We start from the raw sequence: 20,568 nt of genomic DNA on the forward strand, positions 1-20,568 counted from the left end.
AGGACATCGAGTTTTTACTTGGAACTTTATCACGTTCAAAACCAATTTTTGGCCCATGGAAAATTGTTGCTATTTTTGTTTACTCCTACAGAATGTTTGTTTTGTCTTGCTGTGGATGGTTTTGTAAATTCTCAAAATATTTGTTTGTTATGTCTTCAACATTTACATGTACTCTACAAGTACACTTTTATTTCTTACCATCTGACATGATGCTTATCAAAGTGCTCCTATTGCATGCCTCTTCTATGTGAATAAATACGGCATTAGGTCTCCCTATCTTTCTTCCTCTTTACATCAACTATCAAGCATGAAAGCTGCCTTCATTGCTGCTCTCCTTGGCATAAAGCTTCATTGGTTCAGAGAAATTATTGCTACATTTTTCATTATCTCTTTCATAACTTTATATTGTGTTTGTAACTATAAGTTCAGTCCCATGGTTGTTAGTACCATTTGGTATAATATCATTGTTGTTTTGAGCAGGACTGTATTAATTTTGATCATTTTTTACTGTTTTCCCCTAAGATATCATTTAAACAAGGTGGGTCTACAAACATATTTATTTGCACCCCATACCGGACTGTACTAGGTCCGAACTAACACTAAAGCAAGGGATGAACCGGAGAGGAAAAGAGAGAGAAAGAGAGGGGGAGGGAAGGAAAAGGAGGCCGACGGAGATGTCGACAGTGGCCATTGGAGGAGGCGGAGGCCTTTTGGGCTCCATGGTCCTCCGTGATAGAAAATGAGAAGAGAGAGAGATAGAGAGAGGGGAAGGGAGGGGAGAGGAGGGAGGGGAGGGCGGTGGGAGTCTTGTTCGAATATCAATGGTCGGGGGGTGTTTTGGGCTGTCCAACGGCTCTCCGACAACCTCCCCACCGCCTTCTCCTTCCTCCTCTCCTCTCTTTTTCCTTCTCTCTCTCTCTCTCTTCTTGCATCTCGTGGAGGACTGCGGAGATTTGAAGGCTCGGCGGGCCACCGCCGACCTTTTTCTTTCCTCTCCTCCTCTCTCTCTCTCTCTCTCTCTCTCTTCCTCTCTTTCCTTCTCACTTGCTCCATCTTTGCTAGCATTTCAAATCGGATGCCCGAATCGTACCGGTTAGTTGCTGGTATGGTTCGGCACATGCCAAACCGCCCGGTTTGGTGTGGTTAACTGGCGGTTCGGCGAACTATGTTGGAAACTTAAAATACTTAACTATATGAGAAATGAGATGCATTGTTGACCTTGCTTCTTGGTGCTGTCCAAAACTTTTTTCATTGATTTATTGTATTTATATAGTTCATGGTATATATTCTTGCTTGTTCATGACTTTTTGATTAGGTATCTTAACTTTTGAATGTCAGCATTTGTACTTGTGCTTATACCTTTGAAAAATGTCTAATGCATTATATTATCTACCTACCCTTGTTCATAGATGCCCAAAATGCGTGGAGTTGAAGCTCCCTCGAGAAGATGCTGCTTTCTGGTTCGTTAAGTTTTCCTGCCCTGGGTTCTATCTTTTGTTTATGCATAACATTTTGTAAGAATTTCTATAAAAAATGGTGCTAATTGCTAAATTGGTACCTGCTTGTAGGTAAGTGAAATCTACCTGGCTCAAAAAGCATCCAGAAGTTCTGTGGCTTCCACCTGAGCTATGGTGTGGTACCCACACAGAAACTATGAATCTTTGGTGATACTTCTGTGGGTTTGAGCCTTTCACCTATATGCATGTCTAGCTTATAAATCCCGCTTTTTGCAACATTCTGCATCCTATGGCGGGAAGGCCTTTTGCAAACTATGTTAGGAAGAAATTAAAGACTGTTTGCAAGTGATTGCTTGATATTCATTGCAACCTTTTACTAATTCCACGTTTTATACGAGAATGACAATAATTTCTAATTTTCTATGATAACCTTGTGACAAATGTTCTTTTCAAGACAGTTAGTTCACTTCGTGTCATTCTTTTTCCATTGATGTTGCTTAAAACTTGAATATTTGAAATGCTTTTCTACTAAAAAATAGAGTCATTGCAAGGACAGCAAAAAAAACAAAAAGGATACTAATCTTTCAATGAAGAGCTGAAAGTTATGTAAGCATCACCAATTGACATTTCAAAAGAAACCGAAAACATGCTTAATAATCTATGACAATTGACACCCATTTGAGCTAATTAATCACTTTAATACATTCCCTGTTGTTTACTTTTTAGCCAACCTGTGTGCAACCAAGTTGGCATTCCTACAGCTATGCTGAAGGTCAGTTATATGTCCAGGGATACCCATAAGGTTGTAAGCCTTTCTGGATAACAATCCTTCCAGGGTACATGATATCGGCCCTAAACAAAGAATGAGATTTGAAAAGCATAATCTGCTGTCATGAGATGTTCTTATGTGGTAACATTGTTGACCTGAATCATATTTGTGCTTTTGTAATGTAGGCATAGATGCTTGGGATTTTTGAATATAAAACTTTTCCCTGAATTTTAGCTCTCCTTTTTCTCCTTCTGTGTTGACTCATTTGGAACAACTTGCCACACACACTTAGGAGTTCTGTTTGACAAGAAAAAAATTGGTCTGTTCATTATTTCTTTGCAGTACGCAGGATTGCTTCAAGGCAGCATGGAGTTCTCATAAGTCAGTGCACCTGAAGTCGAAGTTAGCAACTGGTATAGCAAGTACACCATCGGAACAATCTCAAGAGGGTTGGCTATATTGCTTAAAGAAAGGCCAGACTCGAACATCGGTGCTTCCCCATTTTGATTGGACAGGGTAATTGTCTTTTCTCATTTGGATGATTGGTCTATGATATGCTTGAGTCAATGTAAATTCTTTTGGTCATTAGATAGACCCAAAAATTTACATTGGCATCAAAAATTGATGCAAATTGGATAAACAAATTGAGCAGATGTGATAGTGCACTACTACATCATGAACATTTATTTAATTGATGTCAGCAACTATGAATTAATATGGAAATATTGATTCAAATCACAAGAATATGGAAAAATTCAAGTTGAAATATGTCCAACACATATGGATAATATGGAAAATCTTGAAATAACATCAGAGGTGGCTCTAAATAAGAATACTTGGGGAATGAGGACCCTTGAATCTAACCCTGAATTCTGGAGATAAGGGTTGATGGTTATGGGTATGCTCGTTGGCAAAAGATGCAAATGAACTGGTAAGGTCATCCCCCTGCTCAGTTAGATGTGGTTGCTGCATTGTATTGGTAAAATTCTCTTTGAAGTATGAGATTCCGCTTGTAGAAAAGATAGCTGTCCATCAAATTCTCATTCATGTTGTGATAGACGTGCAGATGAATATGGAAAAAGAAGTTAATAGGGAATGCTCGTGTTTACTTTGTTGCTTAGCAAACTACCTGGGAAGCCATGTGATCTTTGTTTTTTGCAATGATATTATAACTGCCCATCTGGTTCACTTCATTTCCATAATTTGGATCATGCTAACTGGTTATTGGCATGATAGAGGTGTGCATAGCTTTATACTACATTAGCTCACATCGGTGACTATCAGCCTATCTCAATGTTTACTGCTTTGAGTTGCATAATGCAGGGTGATATGTAAAGACACAGGCCCGTGTTCTAATTTCCCATTATGATTTTTTACCCGACCATTTTTAACAACCATTTTTCTAGTTTAGATGGCTTGGAACTCTTCCCTATCCTGAATTTGAGGTCTGTTACGGATTGGACATGATAATAACAAATGTTAAAATATCATCATTCCATATTTGATTAAAGGTTAAAAATCAAACTAACCATGGTATATGGTGTTCCCATGGTACTACAAATATATGCAGTTTTCATAGACAGAGTGTTTAGGCAACAATTAGAATATGTTGCTATTGTGTAAATATAGTTACATGTTCTTGTGTAGTTTTTATTCTGAGTTTAAAGTTCTTTTTGTGTTCTAATGCATCAAATAGTTGCTACAGTTTCTAAAAGATTGTGGGTGGCTGATGGGAAGCGAAGTTGCTGTTGCAGTAATAGACAAATGCCTTCTATGTTTTTGCAGATCATTAAGGCATATCCAATATCAAAGCGTTGTTTGGTTTGTGTTTAGAAAGATTGAATGTAGAACAGTATTTTGGCATGCCAAAAGTAAATTTCTTAACAGAATCCGATTTCTTTACATGCCAGTGTATGCACTGTATGATACCCATGTCATTCTAGGTTCTACCTGGCATAGGCATGACACATTGTACTTCATTCCTTGCTCTTCTGATATCTCATCGCTTTATTGCTTGTTTGATTAATAAACACTGCCTGAGGCCTACTTATCTCTCTTCTTTTGTACTTGTGGGAATATCTTGTGTTATATTGCAGCAATAGACAAATGCCTTCTATGTTTTTGCAGATCATTAAGGCCATATCCAATATCAAAGCGTCGTTTGGTGCCAGAGGGATTGAAAAACCTGATTGGGCCCTTGATGTGAGTTTAATTATTTTTTATTCTCATTTCTTGATCACAAAATTTCTTGTTTAGGGATGCTGAGTTAGTTAAAGGAAGAGAATGATTCTGATGTTTTGCATTTTTAATGTCTTTCTCTTCACTGGTTTGTGTTGCTGCCCTCATTCATTGGAGCTTTATGAATGTCAATATCTCTGTTTCTTAGCATTGGTATGTGACAGTCCAAAGAATATGCATACTGATGTAAGTGGTTACACAGGTGGTTACTGTTTGTCAGTTTATTGTATGTTTAAACTTGCTTGACAATCTCAAGCACCATTACCTGGACACTGGACATTGGTGTCGTGTCCAAGTGACTGAAGAATACGAAATGGCAACTTCAAGAGATTTGGAAAGGGACATGACTAAATATATCTAAAATTATTGATGAGACTTGAATTGACCGAAAGCAATTCATGATCTATACAAAATAACAGTGATGTTGCGGTGATGATACAATGGCTGAAGTTAAGTATTCAAAGTTATTAGAAGAAAGAAAATACTGTTACATGCAGAAATTTCAGAAGTCATAGACTGCCTTGGCTGAAGAAGAGAGGAAGGAGAAAAGTAAATAGTGGGAAATGGAGAAGAGAGCCATTTGGAGGGGAAACTCAAAGGGCAAAGGCTTGGAGGTGAAGAGAAGAATCAGCCATAACTCTCTTCTCTTCCTTTCTTTCCTTTGTTTTTTTCTCCTTGTCCTTCACCCCTTCTTTACACTTTATGGTTTATAGGTAAGAAGGATGATAGAGGAGGAGAGTCGGGCTCTTTTATCCCTCATGCCTTATTGCACAAAGGAGGAAAGATGGAAAGGGGTGATTTTGGCAATCCATGGGGTTGGGAGTGAGCTTGGACTATTGAAAAAGCTTTTTCCATGGTGTCTGACACTGTGTCTGATGTACTGTATGATGTCCTCATAGGGCACAATGAAAACCCAAGGATCGCCGTATTTGGGTGCCATTGCTTATATATTCTCAAAATTGTCATGGTCCATGATTATCGATGCACAGAAGAGATGGAAATTGTATTGGACAATCTAATTTTGTGCATTATTAGTATTATTTTTTTATAGTTTTCTAGCATCAAGGCTTTTCACAATCTAATTATCTGCCATGTGCATAGGAATGGTTTTGGCAAAATTCTTTGCAGGTGCTAATTATGATTTGCAAAGACTTCACATCATGGTTCACTATCCTGCACTTGATATATTTACTGGTAGTGAACCGATAGTATGGGGAGGACATACCAAGTCCTCGGTACCATGAACCCACCTGTACCGACATAGTACCATTTGGTATGGGTACCGAAACAATCATTGTGAACCTTCCTTCAAAGATTGCCACTGTTGCTACCTTTCCAAATTTCTTTTAGGGGACCTTTGCTTTTTCGTCAAGTAAATGTGAAACTAGATCATTCATATGGAATTGTCGAGGTGTTTATAGTCTAAGCTCTTGGCATTATCTTCTCAAATGCATGCTTTTCAACTTTTACATGCCATGTTGTTTTCACAAAAGAGAATTGCATGAAAGTGGAAGAAAGAAAGAACGAGATGTACTTTAATGAATTAGAATGTACTTAATAGTAAGTACATACTTCTTCCTTGAACGTTGACAGGCTGTAGATCTTTATGCATTCTATAACAGTAAAATGGCAAAATGATAAATGACACTGCTAAGCAAGACCAAGGAAATGGGCATTGCGTTTGGAATTAGACTTGGTACTGTACCTAATTTTGGCGAGCAAAGATCTTTTGCATTAAATTTGACTATGGTGGAGTGGATTGATTTCTTGATAAGTATTGAATGTTGCCAACTTTACTTCCCAATTTCATTTCAATTCTAGACTGAATGTTTGGGCAAAACAGGTTATTTACCTTTTCATTGGCGTAACTCTGTCTTCACACATCAGCTGTAGAAATTAAGTACATATTTCAATTGAATACTTTTGACTCCACTGATGTACTGCATGGATTTCAGCTAAGGTTGTTGTAATGGTTCTGAAAATCTGGTTTTGCAATTAGCTAGAGTTTGGATTATTTTAAGATAGAACACGTGGTTGCTTTCCTTCTTTTGATCTTTTTAAAAATAAATGTTCAGGTGATGGAAGTGATATACTCAATAGGCAGAAACATACAATAAATAATAGTGATTCCATCAAGAATTCTAACCATGAACTTGTTTATCTTCACATGTTGATAAATGTACTCCAACTTTTGATTCATGTAAAGTTATTTTTCTCTTTCCAAAGTTGTCTCAAAAATTTTTTATTTTATTTTATTTTTTTGTACGTGGAGTGCGTTTCAAAAGTGAGAGCCCCAAGGTCTCCTGCACAATCAGTGGGACAATTGTACTATATGTGGTAGAGATGGTTGTAATTATTATTGTCATGAATGAAGGAGAGTATAAGTAACTAAATGAGGGATATCCTAGTACAGATATGAATGGTGAATGGGTGGTTGATTGTGATGCATGAGGAGTATGACTTCTGTATTACTAGATTAGTGCAGAAAAATAAATAAATTTCTTTTCTTCATTCTTTTCAAGTAGGTTTTGGGATAGTTTGCCCCATATGTCATGGATTAGTATCTGATCATATGATTGTGCAATATGATCCCAGAACCAAATCACACCATCAGATGAATAATACATCAAAAACAGATCATGATGTGCAAGAGCTTAATTTTGGAGTTGACTATTGATTATACTTGCACTGCATCTAATATTACAAACAGAACCTTGTCTCACCAAGATTTTTGCAGTCTGTCATGTTTGATCTTAGGAGCTTTGAGTTTAAGAGGATTCTCGATATTACCTATTTATAGAGTTGTTATTTAGTTCGGACTGCTTCATCATTGCATTTCTTATGAGATGTCACAAGGTTCCAAGCCTGAACCAGTGTTAGCACCAATATGAAAATCATCCTGTCATTGTAAATTACCTGATTACAACAGTTAACCATATTTGCATATTTCAAAATTAAACCATACTCCCAATTTCTCCTGTTGAACTTCGTGCACAACTTGCTCAAATGTGCTCCATACCCCTTGTCATGTTGCAAACACATGCTTACGCATAGAACTTGATATTGCACCTTGAAGGCAAATTCTTGTGGCCAGAAGCATATTGCCCTTATCTCAATCCGGTACAAGTGCATAAAATGGTCATACATTTTTTATATAGTTGTTTTTCCATTTTGCTCGTGAGCTTGCTCGAGACTTTGGTAAGCAAATGCAGAAGCTTTGTTGAGAGCAGAATCTAGTTTTTGATTTTTATTTGCTTGTATCATATTAAGGAGCTTTCTTTTACCCTTACTTAAAAGTAAACTGTATTCATTGTACTGTTTACCCACACTGGCAGGGTATCCCCAAAATTGAGCCCAATAGTGACTTGCAGAACATTGTGGAGGTAAGTGTGGATTGGGATTTGTATTATAGCTGGGTTTTGAGGTGGATATTCTTATGAAATTTGTTTAAAATTATCTTTTCATTGTTGCTTTCAAAGATCAAGACGCCGGAGCAGATAGAGAGGATGAGAGAAACATGTCGAGTAAGTATTTTTATAATGCATATGTTTCCCTTGCAAAATTGCCTGTTTCAGTATTCTTCCCATGCTTGCGTCACAAAGTTGCATGATTTTTTTCCTATATCTTTGGGCTAAACAGTAGCAAAAAGCTGGCTGGAGATCATTTTTAAAAGCACACCACTCATTGTTGCTGTATTATGAGGCCATATTCTATTGGGTGCTTTCTCCCTTCTAGTTCTGGATTTATGAGTATTTCTTCTTTCCCCTCCGTGCTCATATGTGTATTCAACGCAAAGACATTAAATTGATGAAAGCATTTTCAGCAGTTGGATAGCATATCTAGAACTTCCCACTTTATGGATAATGTGATCAAGTTCCCGAAGATGTCTACTTGTTAACAAGTTTGTTTTTGGCTAGATAAACACTTTGTCTACAACGTGAACCTTGAAAACTTACCACTGGTTTCCTGTATTGGTAAAGAGAGCATATTCACTTTGTAAAAAATGTTATGCAAAAATTGACTCGTTATAACTTACAGAAAATTTATAAGCTCTTTTTTATCAAGGTTATGTACTTATGATAGACTGCTATCAAATTATGTACATATATCAAGGATTCAGATCCCGGCAGGACGTCTGGACAGGGTACCATCTCATGTGTCGGGACAGGACCGTCCACTAGCATCCTAGCATCCCGATCAGGATATTTTAGGATATCTTCTGTCTCAAATGGTGGGATGGCAGCATGTCCCATTCCATGGAAAAGCCGGAACGGCCCCTCTCATGGGGTTTAAAACCTTGACATTTATCATGTAAACATTTCTCATATAGTATTGTATAATTCAAACATAAGGGGTTGAAAGTTTGATATGCTCCATAGAAGTTCGCTTTGGTGCCCAATAGGATGCTGTTATGTTGTATATAGTAAAACATATTTTAATGGTGGGTAATGCTGCATATCGACAGCAATGTAGAATTCTAATTTGAGTAGGTCTCTTGTACTCGGCTATGAGCTATTCAAATGGGAAAAATTAAGTTCACTCCACAATCATTATTATTTTGAGTTTTCAGTTCCTTTTGGAGCTAGTTAAGTTACTTTGTGGTGGTCTGGAGGTGTTCAGTCAGTTTGGGAATTTTGAAGAGCCGTCAGCCACTGAAATGGACCCCTTGGAATAGGTTGGGAATAACTTATTTTTCTGTTTTCAGTTGTTCTCTTTGCTTTTCTTTTCTTTTTTTGGAGAGGTATCCTTGTTATATTAGAACTGTTTTGACATTACATAATCAATTTGGGAAACTGATTTCAAAATTTATGTTTATCTTAAAGAATGTTTTTCACTTCATGGTATCTTGCCAACCAACCTAATGATGTTTGATTTTTTTTTTCTTTTTCTGTGCGGAGATTTTACCTGGAAAAGTTACGAACTCTTTGTGCAAATTGTGGCCAATATAAAACATCTTTAAACATTTTTAAACAATAACTTTTTCTCTTTCGGCTATTTCCTTTTGTTGATTTGATCAAACATCTAGTTGAAAATCATCAACTCTTGTATGACAAATAGGGTTAAGTCTTCTAGGTGGATTGGTTAGAACTGAAGGGTCCTTAATCTTGGTTCCTGCCTTTGCACTATTAGTTTTTAGGCCTTAAGCTTGGCCTGAATTTCACCTATCAAAATTATTTCAGTATTCTTGCGACTTGCCCTCTATTCTGCTTGTGTTAGCTTGATATATTATCTATTTCATGTAATGGTTATTTTGAGAACTGGGCATACATCTACTCCTTTTCCTAACATGCACTTGCTTTTCTCCTTCCATTAATGTTTTGGGGTTATACATAAATGAGAGGAGAGTATTTGTTGAAGAATACATCTTTTAGATAGATATATCATTTAATAAGAAAGATCAAACTATACTCCTAAAGCCTAGTATAGATTAGTATGAATAACATTGTTTGGCATGTTTCCTATTTCAAAGACAAATTAATTAATGGACCTTCCCTATTTTTTGTATATAAGTTTGGTCTGACTTTCACAATTGTAATTAAGTTTTTCAGCTGATAGTTAATGTTGTGAAGAATAATGAAATTTGTGCCTGCATTTTGTGCATTTCTTTGTTCTAACTAGATTTCATGAATCTGATGATTTTGACAAAGATCTCCTCACCTATTATGCAAAGGGAACCTTTCTGCATTGCATGATGACATTCTGATGAACGTGTGAGAGAATAAACATTTCTCTCATATTGTTTCTTGTTGTATCATTCTCCCTCTTGTAACTTATTAATGAATCAGATTGCAAGGGAGGTTTTAGATGTAGCTGCTCATATCATCCGACCAGGAATTACAACAGATGAAATTGATAAAGTGGTTCACGAGGCAACGATAGCTGCTGGTAAGTTCATTTTTGTCATTTTTCTGTGGACAGTTTTAGCTAGAGTTTATTGTACATGTAAATGTGTTGTATGAACTTCTCTGCCAAATCGAGCGATGAGATAATGAAGAATGCCTTGCTATATTGATGTTATCTTTTTACAATTTAGGTTTCTAATCATATTTATGTCTCATTAGAAGCAGTCATTACGTGGAAATCATAGAAGTATAACTTTTCTAGGGTCTGGCATGTGCCATGCACAGGATGTGAAGGACACCTAATGGAGCTTCACATGCCGCTTTAGAGTTTGCTTTTAACAGTAGGATTTACAGAAGCCTATACTCAGAGGTATACTTGTCTGTTCTACCAGAAAAAGAATGAAAAAAGGAGTCAAATGCAACCATGCAAAGTGGGGCTATAAGTAGGCTGTTACTCTGCTAAGGATATAAATTTTCAATAGGATTGTCCTGAATACATGACTAAAATCAATGCAAGGTCAGACCCACGAACAACCCAATTCCAGCCCTAGTATGGAGGCTTCAGTTCTCAGTAGCTGTGATGCTTGCGGCTCTGCAGCAGTCGAGAGGACTAACATGGCATGGAGCTATGAAAGCATGTGAAGTTGATTTTTTTTTTTTATGGTACATGAGGAGTATCTGCTATCCCTTTATTTGCTTAAAATCACACAATTAGCTTGGCATTTTGAGATGATTGGAAAACTTGACACTTGATATAATCGGCAGAAGTACTAGCCAAGTATTGTATAAGTGATGATGTTCTACTTACACACCAATTAGTTATGATACAACGTTTCGATTGTCAATGCGCATCTATATCTAGGTGTGTTGAAATTGGATAACCTTGAAGGGTCTCCAAAGGATGGAGGGAAAAAGAATGAGCAAAGATAAAAAGAACCGGACCTTGGTTAACTTAATTGGGAGAAGGTGCTATGGTGGATTTGGGTTTGTGAGGGGAAACTAGAGCTCACAAAAGAAACATTAAGAAAATACTAAGCAACTGTGCTATGGAGAGTTTCTGAAGCAAGTGTGGTACCTTAAGCAGAAAATTCTGAGTAATAATAAGTGGACAGAAAGAAAAAAAAAATTTAAATTAGGGAAGTAAATGAGGAAGAATTTTAAGATGTTGTTGGTGCTAGTGTTAATGGTGATAGGGATATCATATTAGACACAACAACTTTGCAAATTCTGCTCATGGTAGCATGGTGGATTGTAGTGAGGAGTTTATGATGCACTCAAGCACCAAATGTGCAATTGCCAAGTCATGATGGTCATATTATCATGCGAAAGATAAAACTGAATGTTCAATAACAAATAGGGATCTTTCAATTTGATATTAGTCTTGTTTACAGTAGAAGTTATCATTCTTAAGCAAAATTAGCTGCAATATTCATCTTAAAGCTATTGTTGTAACTGATGAAGGGAATTAACCACATTATGTGCACTACATGATTTAACAAAGCAGTCGGCAAATAATTTAGGAAGAGTATCTGTAGATTAAAATTTTGATAATTTTCATGAAATATTTGTAGTCCTAATTTAGACCTCACCTGTTAACGAAGAAAGCTAATGTGTTAATTATGAAAAGGGTTAAGAAATCTTGTGGTATAACCTTGTACCTTTTATGTATCCATACTATAAGAGGTGGGGGTGGTATAACCCCCTTACCTATTCACTGTTTGCTAAACTTGACAATGCCCCCATGCGGGATGATATGGCTTGCTGTATGGGGTTGACATGTATGGTATGGTCAAGATTTGAAACCTTGGTTGTTTAATAAAGTTTGGCTTGGGACTGCTGGCTGGTGTATGAGACTTGGTAATCATCCTAATATACAGTATGCAATGGTATGATCAAAGTGAGAACATGCAATGAGAACATTTTTTTTTTTTAATGGTAGAACGGTGAGAATGATATTAAAATGATAAAGCAGAAAAGATTTGCTACTGAATGTGATTATAATAAGGCATGATGCTGATATGTGTTATAAACTTATAAGTGTATCTTGAATCATTAAATTTATTTTCATGAAATCAATCTCACAAATTAAAATTGCATCAACTTTTCTATATCCATATGGTATAAATAATGGTGAGATTTTTGTTATTCTTTTACAACTTTCTAGAGCCAAAATTGAAAATCAAAATTAGTTAGAATGGAACAACTTAAATTCAAGAACTACGAGTTACTTTTATAAATGTTTTAAAACTTTAAATTCTATAAGATTCTTACCAATATCATCTAATTTTATGGTAGGATCAAATTTATATAAATCATTTTATTTCTGAATTTCTCCTATTTGAGATGTTTTGGTATTTTGTAAGTTTTAATATTTCTTATGAACTTTAATGTCTTGAACCATGGAAACTATATATAAGACATGTAAAGATTCTACTATATAATGTACTCTTGAACAACCTCTCAATTTTTTTGCTTTACCTTTCTTTATTTTTTATGACAAATATATTTTATGACTATTTTTGGCTGAAATCTGAAACACAAATGAGATTTCTGAAGTCACTGATTGTTGAAACTGGAGAACAGTCATCTCAGTTTGAAGGCGAAACTGAAGTTTTGTGACTTGTCTTATCAGTTATGGTTGGCTTTGAATATCATTGTTTATGGTTCCTCTTGAGACCTTTGAGGGATTATTTCTAGACTATGCCTCTCTAATTATTATATCTAAATACTTTAATGTTGTTTTTTGTAGATAGCATGTCTGAATAGACATGCATGCGTGTGCATATTAATCCAAGTGCTTTTAGATTTCTTCATGTCTCGCCCTATCCAAATCCAACTAAAACGTTCGAGGATTTGGAGCTAGCATTTAACGATTGGCTGGATGGGAAAGGTGGCTTCTTGTTTTCCTTTGGCTGGTTCAGTTTTTCTAGAGCCTTGTGTGACTTATTGGTGGTTTGGTTATTGATTTCTGGTTTCCACTTATAGGTTAGAGCAGCAGCTGATCACAAGCTGGAAATTTTGGGTATAATTTGGTTCCACATCTGGTTGGCTGCAGTTTAAATCAAAACCCACCTGCATCCATACTTGGGCAAAACCGGAGCTTGTGACACTTGTAACAGTCTATAGGGAAGGAGGGAAGAAAAAGGCATAACATGTCTTTTCTTGTAGTTGTTTTTGTATACTTTCTGCACTGAGTGCTTTATAACGATCTTGTCACTTCTACTTGAGAACATGCTCATAAAGTAGTGGTTTTCTCTAGATGAATATTTGTGGTGATAAACTTATAATTAAATGCCAAAAGTGTAATCATAAGATTTATAGAAACTTGACTAAAATGGCTTTGCATTATTCTGCGATGAAAGTGAAAAAAAAAAAACTTTGGTAATGCTAAAACACAGAACTTTGTGCATGAATAGTATGAATGGAATTACGTATATAAGTATGCATACGTGTAAGTAGATTTCCTGGGAATTTATACCATGCTGCTTACAGACAATTCATTTCCTTGACCGCTATTGGTTAGATCATCAACTGGTTGATACCCATGGGCAATGGCTGCATGACCAGCTTATTTGGATTTGTTGGTAACTTTCTATTCTAGGTCAAAACGAGCAGACAACATCTTTAATCCTTATCTACATTATATTCTTTGCCTAATTTGCTAACCTACTATGTGCTGAAGTGTAACCTAATCAATAACAGGGAAGTGTTTGCCTCAGAACATGAGATTTTTAGTAGGATGTACACATTGAAACTTCTGACTATGGTGGTGGTTAATGGCAAGTTTGCTGTTATTTACAATCCATCCATGGCTTTGGTGTAGATAATATGCAGTTTTTGGGTTTTCTGCATACAATACCCTGTATTATCATGTATTTGTGGAAAATCTTAACTTGTTTGTATTTTCAAAATGGCACAAGAAAACTGTTGATAATTCAAATAAAATCCCCTTCTCAATGGTTTTTCTGAATTACTTGGAATTAGACTGTGGGCTATGGCTAAACTTATTATGGGTGAAAAAGACTGTTCTAGCCCTCTCCACAATTGGATAACTTAGTCTTTATGTAGAAAATTTGTTTTTAAACCTTATAAATCCAGAATAAGGTTTAAGGTTACACAAGTACAATTAAAAAAAGTGTAAGTGATGGGCATGGCTAAAACTATCCTATTCCATCCATAATAAATTTAGCAATGACACTGTTGAATTTTGTGCAATTTAGAGATGCAGTCAACAGAGAGGTGGTTTTATTTGAATCATTAGGGTTCTTGTGCCTTTGTGGACATGAATAGAGGTAGAATATAGGGCAGTAAGGTGTCATACGCGATAAAAATGATTATTTTTTCTTTTTGGTGAACACCACCATTTCCTTTCATTCATATCCATCTATTACTAACCTGTGTTCTTAATCTATGTTAATTATTTTTCAGGAGGATACCCATCTCCATTAAATTACCATTTCTTTCCAAAATCTTGCTGCACGTAGGTTTTTTTTCTTAAATAGATATTTTTAATTTTAAGATATCAGAATTGCTGTAAAACTAGGTGTTCATTTTGTTGACCTTTTTTGTGCTGTTAATTACAGTTCTGTTAATGAAGTCATCTGCCATGGAATCCCAGATGCCAGGTGTGAACATTCTTAATTTGTATATCTATGTATTTTGCCTTGGTTATACCTAATCCGATTTTCACAAAGGGAATTTACTACAAAGATTCCATCAAATGGTAAATTTTGTACATCAAAAACTTGTTGCTTTTTACTAATGTGTAGATTTTTATGGTCATTATGTTCAAGGAATCCTTAAATTTTTATTTTTGATAGTGGTAGACAAAGCTTGAACTTCTGCATATGCTAGAATATGAAGAGCCTTTAGATAGGAAGCTAAAGTTGTAAAGGAATCCTTTGTTGAATCTGTTTTATTGTGCTAATTAAATACTACTTATTGGATTGGAAATGGATGGGTAGTCAAGGAGATTGGCAGATTAGATGAAGCACTTTTCGGATATGTGGCACATAAATAAATTTATACCATCATGATAGAGGCTAAGAGATGAATGCCTTCTCTAAGGGATGAAATTTAGTTGTTTTTCCTTACATTTTTATTTTTGATAGTGGTAGACAGCTTGAACTTCTGCATATGCTAGAATATGAAGAACCTTTAGATACGAAGCTAAAGTTGTAAAGGAATCCTTCGTTGAATCTGTTTTATTGTGCTAATTAAATACTACTTATTGGATTGGAAATGGATGGGTAGTCAAGGAGGTTGGTAGATTAGGTGAAGTACTTTTTGGGTATGTGGCACATAAATAAATTTGTACCATCATGATAGAGGGTAAGAGATGAACGCCTTCTCTAAGAGATGAAATTTAGTTGTTTTTGTTTTGTTCTGGAAGTAACAATTTAGATTTTAAGGTTTATGGTATTGGGCACAATGGAGTTGCCATCAATTCTGGGCCATCAATCATGCTGAGTTTGGTAATTTCTGTATTCCTTATACTTTTATATAAATAATCTTATTATTACAATCATGCTTGAATTATTCGATTTTGTGCAATTTGTAAAATTGCACACTCCAATAGGACATCATGGTGAACTTAAATGATGCATTATGCATTACTTGGGCCGAATCACTAACTTTTGTAGGCCTTTCTTTTTTATGTCAAGATGGATGATTTTTCCAGAGTAACCAATTGGCAAACTCGTTTGCACATGTTGCTCAATTTGCAGTGCCATTGTTGCTGAATTCATATGACAAGTTATTTCAGGTTTGTGCTCATGTACCTGCTAAGGGAGATCATGATCACAAGGAAGCATTAGATGTGATTCATGACAGTAACCATGATCGTGCAATGCAAGGAGTAGGTCTACAAATGTGTTCATGGTACCAAGATTTAGCTAGATATAGCATGCATGATGAGAAATCTAGAAGCTGCACGCAATATGGTTTGTTCTAATATGAATTGCTGGAACCAAGGTTCACCATCTGGTTTCCAACCCCATATTGATACGGTGTTGGTATAGTGTCAATATGCCTGGAATGAGGTTAGTTTGGCATACTAAGACTCGCTATGCCCCTGTACTGAGTATCGGTTCGGTATCAATAGGTACGCCCGGTATGGGGCGGTATGCACCAGTATGGAGAAGCTTGGCCAAAAGTAGAGCTTAGCCTTTGAAAGAAGCCTACCTGGCAATTTTGATGGCCAAATCAACCTCTGATCTAGTCAATGTAGGACTAAAGTGGGCTCTTATTAAGTTAATGGCTAGAGAAGTTGGCTAATTGATCAGAACTAGAGCTGTGGTTTGTAGGTCATGTTACCAGAATGCTGATTATCTAAGAGCATGTGTTTTGGATGAAAGGCTAGATCACGATGGGTGCCATAGGTAGTGATGTAACCAAGTCTTTGTCAAGGTTCTAGAGTAGTCAGATGATTACGGAAAAAGATGCAAGAAACCGATGTATGTGAAGCTGGATTAATCTTTGAGGATCTAATGATATATGGAGATGGCTATTTTAGTAGAATGTATATGGTGTACGTATGACTTGAAGTAAATAAAAATGCTCAAGACTAACATATTTTTCTTAGTTCATTGGATTTATCATCCCCATGGTTACTTCAGTAAGTTTTGTTTGGATGGTTCACTTTAACACATGTTTATGATACATCCATGGATTAAATGAATTGAATGTTGTAAGAGACTAAAGAGTCAAGATAAACCTTAGGAGTTTGATCAGATGTCAGACAAACCAATCCAAGAGATACTTCTTCCAGCAGGGCTGAAAATGGATTGGATAATACCTGTCCACATCCATTTTTATATCCGAATCTTTCCAGATAGGGATGCACATTGGAGAATGCAACTGGTATCTGTATTTGTATCCATATTTGTTAAATAAAAATGGATAGACAACTATCCAATTCGTACTGAAATATCCAGTTATATGTGTAATCCTATTTAATCTTCTATAGTACTCATGAACTTTTAGCAGAAATAAGTGATAATATTGACATGTTATTTATTTAATTTACTTTCTATTCAGTGATATTTTTGATTTGGTGGTAATAAAGTTTAACTGTCTGACTTATATATGTATTTATATCTATGTTTTCTGTCCTAGTTGTATCTGTAACTGTTTAAAACAAATACAGATTAATTTTTGTATCCAATTAATATCGTATCCAATTAATTTTTGTCAAATAAATGGATATGGATATTAATGATATTCGTTCTATATTTGATTTTGTTTGCAGCCTTGTCTGCCAGGATGAGTGTGCCATGTGGAGGAAAGAAAGGAATACAAAAGTTGAGCGGTGGGCCTATAAGTGGGTCAAGGATCAACGTGAAATGAACCAAGTAATTTTATTGAGCAAACCCAATAGTTTCTCAAAAGTTCTTTGGAAACCAACCTAATCAAGAGTTAAGTTTTTGATCTGACTTGGCTAGGGGTTAGGGTCCAGGTCAAGGCAAGCAGATAATGTCTGGGTTTGTATTCAGGGTAGGATTGGGATCTGAGATTGGAAGGAGTAGAGGGTAGAGGGGTGGGGTTGATAGTGGAGTCAAAGGTAGGAGAGCGGGTGAGGTCAAAGGTGGGGGAGGGATGGGGTCAGAGGCAGAGGTGGTGATTGCACCCAGCATAGGAAGTGGTTAAGGGTAGAGGTGAGCAAGTGGCTGTAGTTGGAGGGAAAGGTGCAGTTAGGGATGAAGGGTTGGGGTCCATTGTGGTGAGGTTAGAGATAGTGGGCAAGTTGAGGCAGAGAGAGAGAGAGGCAAATGGAGAGGAAGAAAGTAGGGGGGCAATTGGGGGGAGAGATTTGAGGTGAGGAGGATCAGCGTATGCCAACACTTGCTTAGCATCCAAGCCTAGAGAGATCAAATAGTGGGGAGGCCCCTTACCTTGTGAATTTCACGTCCTTTGATCTTTATTAGATCTTTGATTTAATAATTTGTGTAAGCTTTGATTAAAAATAGTTACTTATTAGAATTTTGTATTATATAAACCTTTGTTATCTTCGGCCATGATTGGGTAAACTCAACCAATCCCAAAGCCCAATCTAATTATTGGATCGAGTAATCAGGTTAACTCATGGATGAAAAGATTAACTGAACGTGACTTAATTGGGTCATATTTGGGTTAAATTCAACCCACTGACAGGCCTAATGCTTTGAGGTCATTGCTCTTCAAACCTGAGTTTTCGGGGATTATGAAATCCATCAAGAAAGGTGATATGTGGTGTCCTTGGGAATACTCTTGTGATCCTTCAATTCAGGGTGATCTAAATTGCTTCCACTCCATATATTGCTAGTCGGTTTAACACTGATTTGCAATACGATTTACTATTGGAGTGGAACAAAATGAGCGATTTCTTATCAGGCGGATATCTTTTTTGGTGATTTGGATTTCTGATGCCTGTAGGGCAGCCATGTCTTGTTGAAATTCTAGATGTGGGGGTGTTAAGTGGGCTAACTTTTCTAGATAGAATGGCATTCTGAATTTGAAACAAGAGTGGAGGATATAATTCTTGAAATTAAGAAGTGGGTCGGCCATTGTGGGTTTAGATAAAAAACATCTTGAAATATCTTTTCTATGTGAGTTGACATACATAATCGAACAATGTGTAAACCTGAAGCCTTATAACATATATTTTACACTTTTAATCGATAAATAAATGGATCAGGTTGTAGCAAAGAAAAAGTTTATTGGAAAATTATTATTGAATTATAAGTTGACATCATCCGAATCTAATCAAAGCTAATAGAAGTATAAAACTTTCTTAATATTTGTATGAGAAATGTTTTTTCTGATCCTATCTTAGCGGTATGAATCAATAGCTGAACTAAGCAAACCAACGAACTTGGTAACATTGCTTGATCTTCGTCCTTTTGCTCTCTCTCTTTGCACCCTCTCATTTTTTCAGGAGATATCACATGGATAAAATTACCAAATAGGAGGAAAATTGTGGAGATCTGTATTGAAGTAATGCATTTGAATGCATGTTGATGTTTGCCGCAACAAACACTAGGGAGGCAAACATACCAGCTGCTTGGTTAGCTAACAGTTTTCCTACATTAGCATGGCTTCCAACTGCACCTCTGAGTTTTCCTTGTGGACTCCATCTCACTATAACTGATGCTGATGGTTGTATTTTTTCTAAGGACTAGGCCCTTTTCTGTTGCCGAGAAAAGATCCTCTTAATAGCAAAGAACTTGATCCCACAGTTTGTTATGTTGCTCTAATTGAGATGCTAAGAAGGCTGGGTTAGGGTAAATTGGTTTAAGTTGTACACAAATTTCTTTTTCATTCATCAATAGCTGCAGTTGGTACACAGATATCAATCGAGGGAAGAAAGTTCCTTAAAAGGATCATTACTTTGAATAATGACGGATGCATCTTTCTAGGTGTTGTATGTATTTGTGACCTTGTTGGATTTTCTTTTAGGTAGTTTAGGCACCATGGTGGCATTTTGGCTTCAAAATCTGTTGAGCGTTACAACCTTGAAGCCTTATGCGTATATAAGAAGAATCATCAGATCTTCATAGTATGAAAATCAAAATTTAGGATAGATTTAGGAGAAGGTTTGCCTAACTAATACTGGAGGGTGTATTGGCCGATGGTGGGGTCAGCATAGGATGGATTTGTGCAATTCCATACTAATACAGGGAGAGCCACGAGGAGGGGGGGAGGAAAGGGGGGAGAGAGAGAGGGCTCAAAATCCTATCCCTAACCTAGAGAGAGGTGAGAGAGAAGGGGGGACACATATTGGTGATGCCAGCAAGGGGAGGGCATGCGACATCGAGGGTGACGAGTGCAGTGGGAGGCGAGGGTTGCGAGTGTGGCATGGAGGTGAGGCCATGAATTGAATGCTGGGCCAATGGGCGAGGGTGACTTTTATACCGAAGCGAATAGATATGTCGAACCGGCACAGTAGCCGAACCAGCTGATTTTGCATGGTTTGGCGAACCATGTTGTAGGATATCTTTTACTGTCCTACATCTTTGGATCTTCTATTTATGTTTTACATTTCACATGTTTTTCCTTCAAATTTTTCTTTTGAGAAGGAAATTTGATGAAGCTCATTCCTTATGGATCGAACTTATGTCTCTTCTTATTGGGACTTTGAAATCTGAATGCTTGCTTGTTCATCTGCTATTTGAAAGTTTGGTAGGAACAATGACCTGCAAGAGTCTCATAGTTTGATATACTAGAGTTTAAGATCATGGCTTTTCATTTTGTTTTTCCTTTTAATACCATGTTTGTCTACCCA

General features: G+C 36.5%; 1 protein-coding gene across 1 annotated transcript in view; it reads left to right on the forward strand.

The window, feature by feature from the left end:
* LOC105043587 (methionine aminopeptidase 1A) overlaps positions 1 to 20,568 on the forward strand; it is a 28,586-nt gene that overhangs the window by 1,815 nt on the left and 6,203 nt on the right. Inside the window, 9 exon segments of the mRNA XM_073255750.1 lie at positions 1,410 to 1,460; positions 2,569 to 2,742; positions 4,354 to 4,397; positions 4,400 to 4,428; positions 7,800 to 7,847; positions 7,944 to 7,988; positions 10,251 to 10,350; positions 14,736 to 14,787; positions 14,891 to 14,932. Coding sequence (XP_073111851.1) covers positions 1,410 to 1,460; positions 2,569 to 2,742; positions 4,354 to 4,397; positions 4,400 to 4,428; positions 7,800 to 7,847; positions 7,944 to 7,988; positions 10,251 to 10,350; positions 14,736 to 14,787; positions 14,891 to 14,932 — 585 coding nt within the window.

This window comes from Elaeis guineensis, chromosome 4 (genome assembly GCF_000442705.2).
Source record: "Elaeis guineensis isolate ETL-2024a chromosome 4, EG11, whole genome shotgun sequence".
Taxonomy (NCBI): Eukaryota; Viridiplantae; Streptophyta; class Magnoliopsida; order Arecales; family Arecaceae; genus Elaeis; species Elaeis guineensis.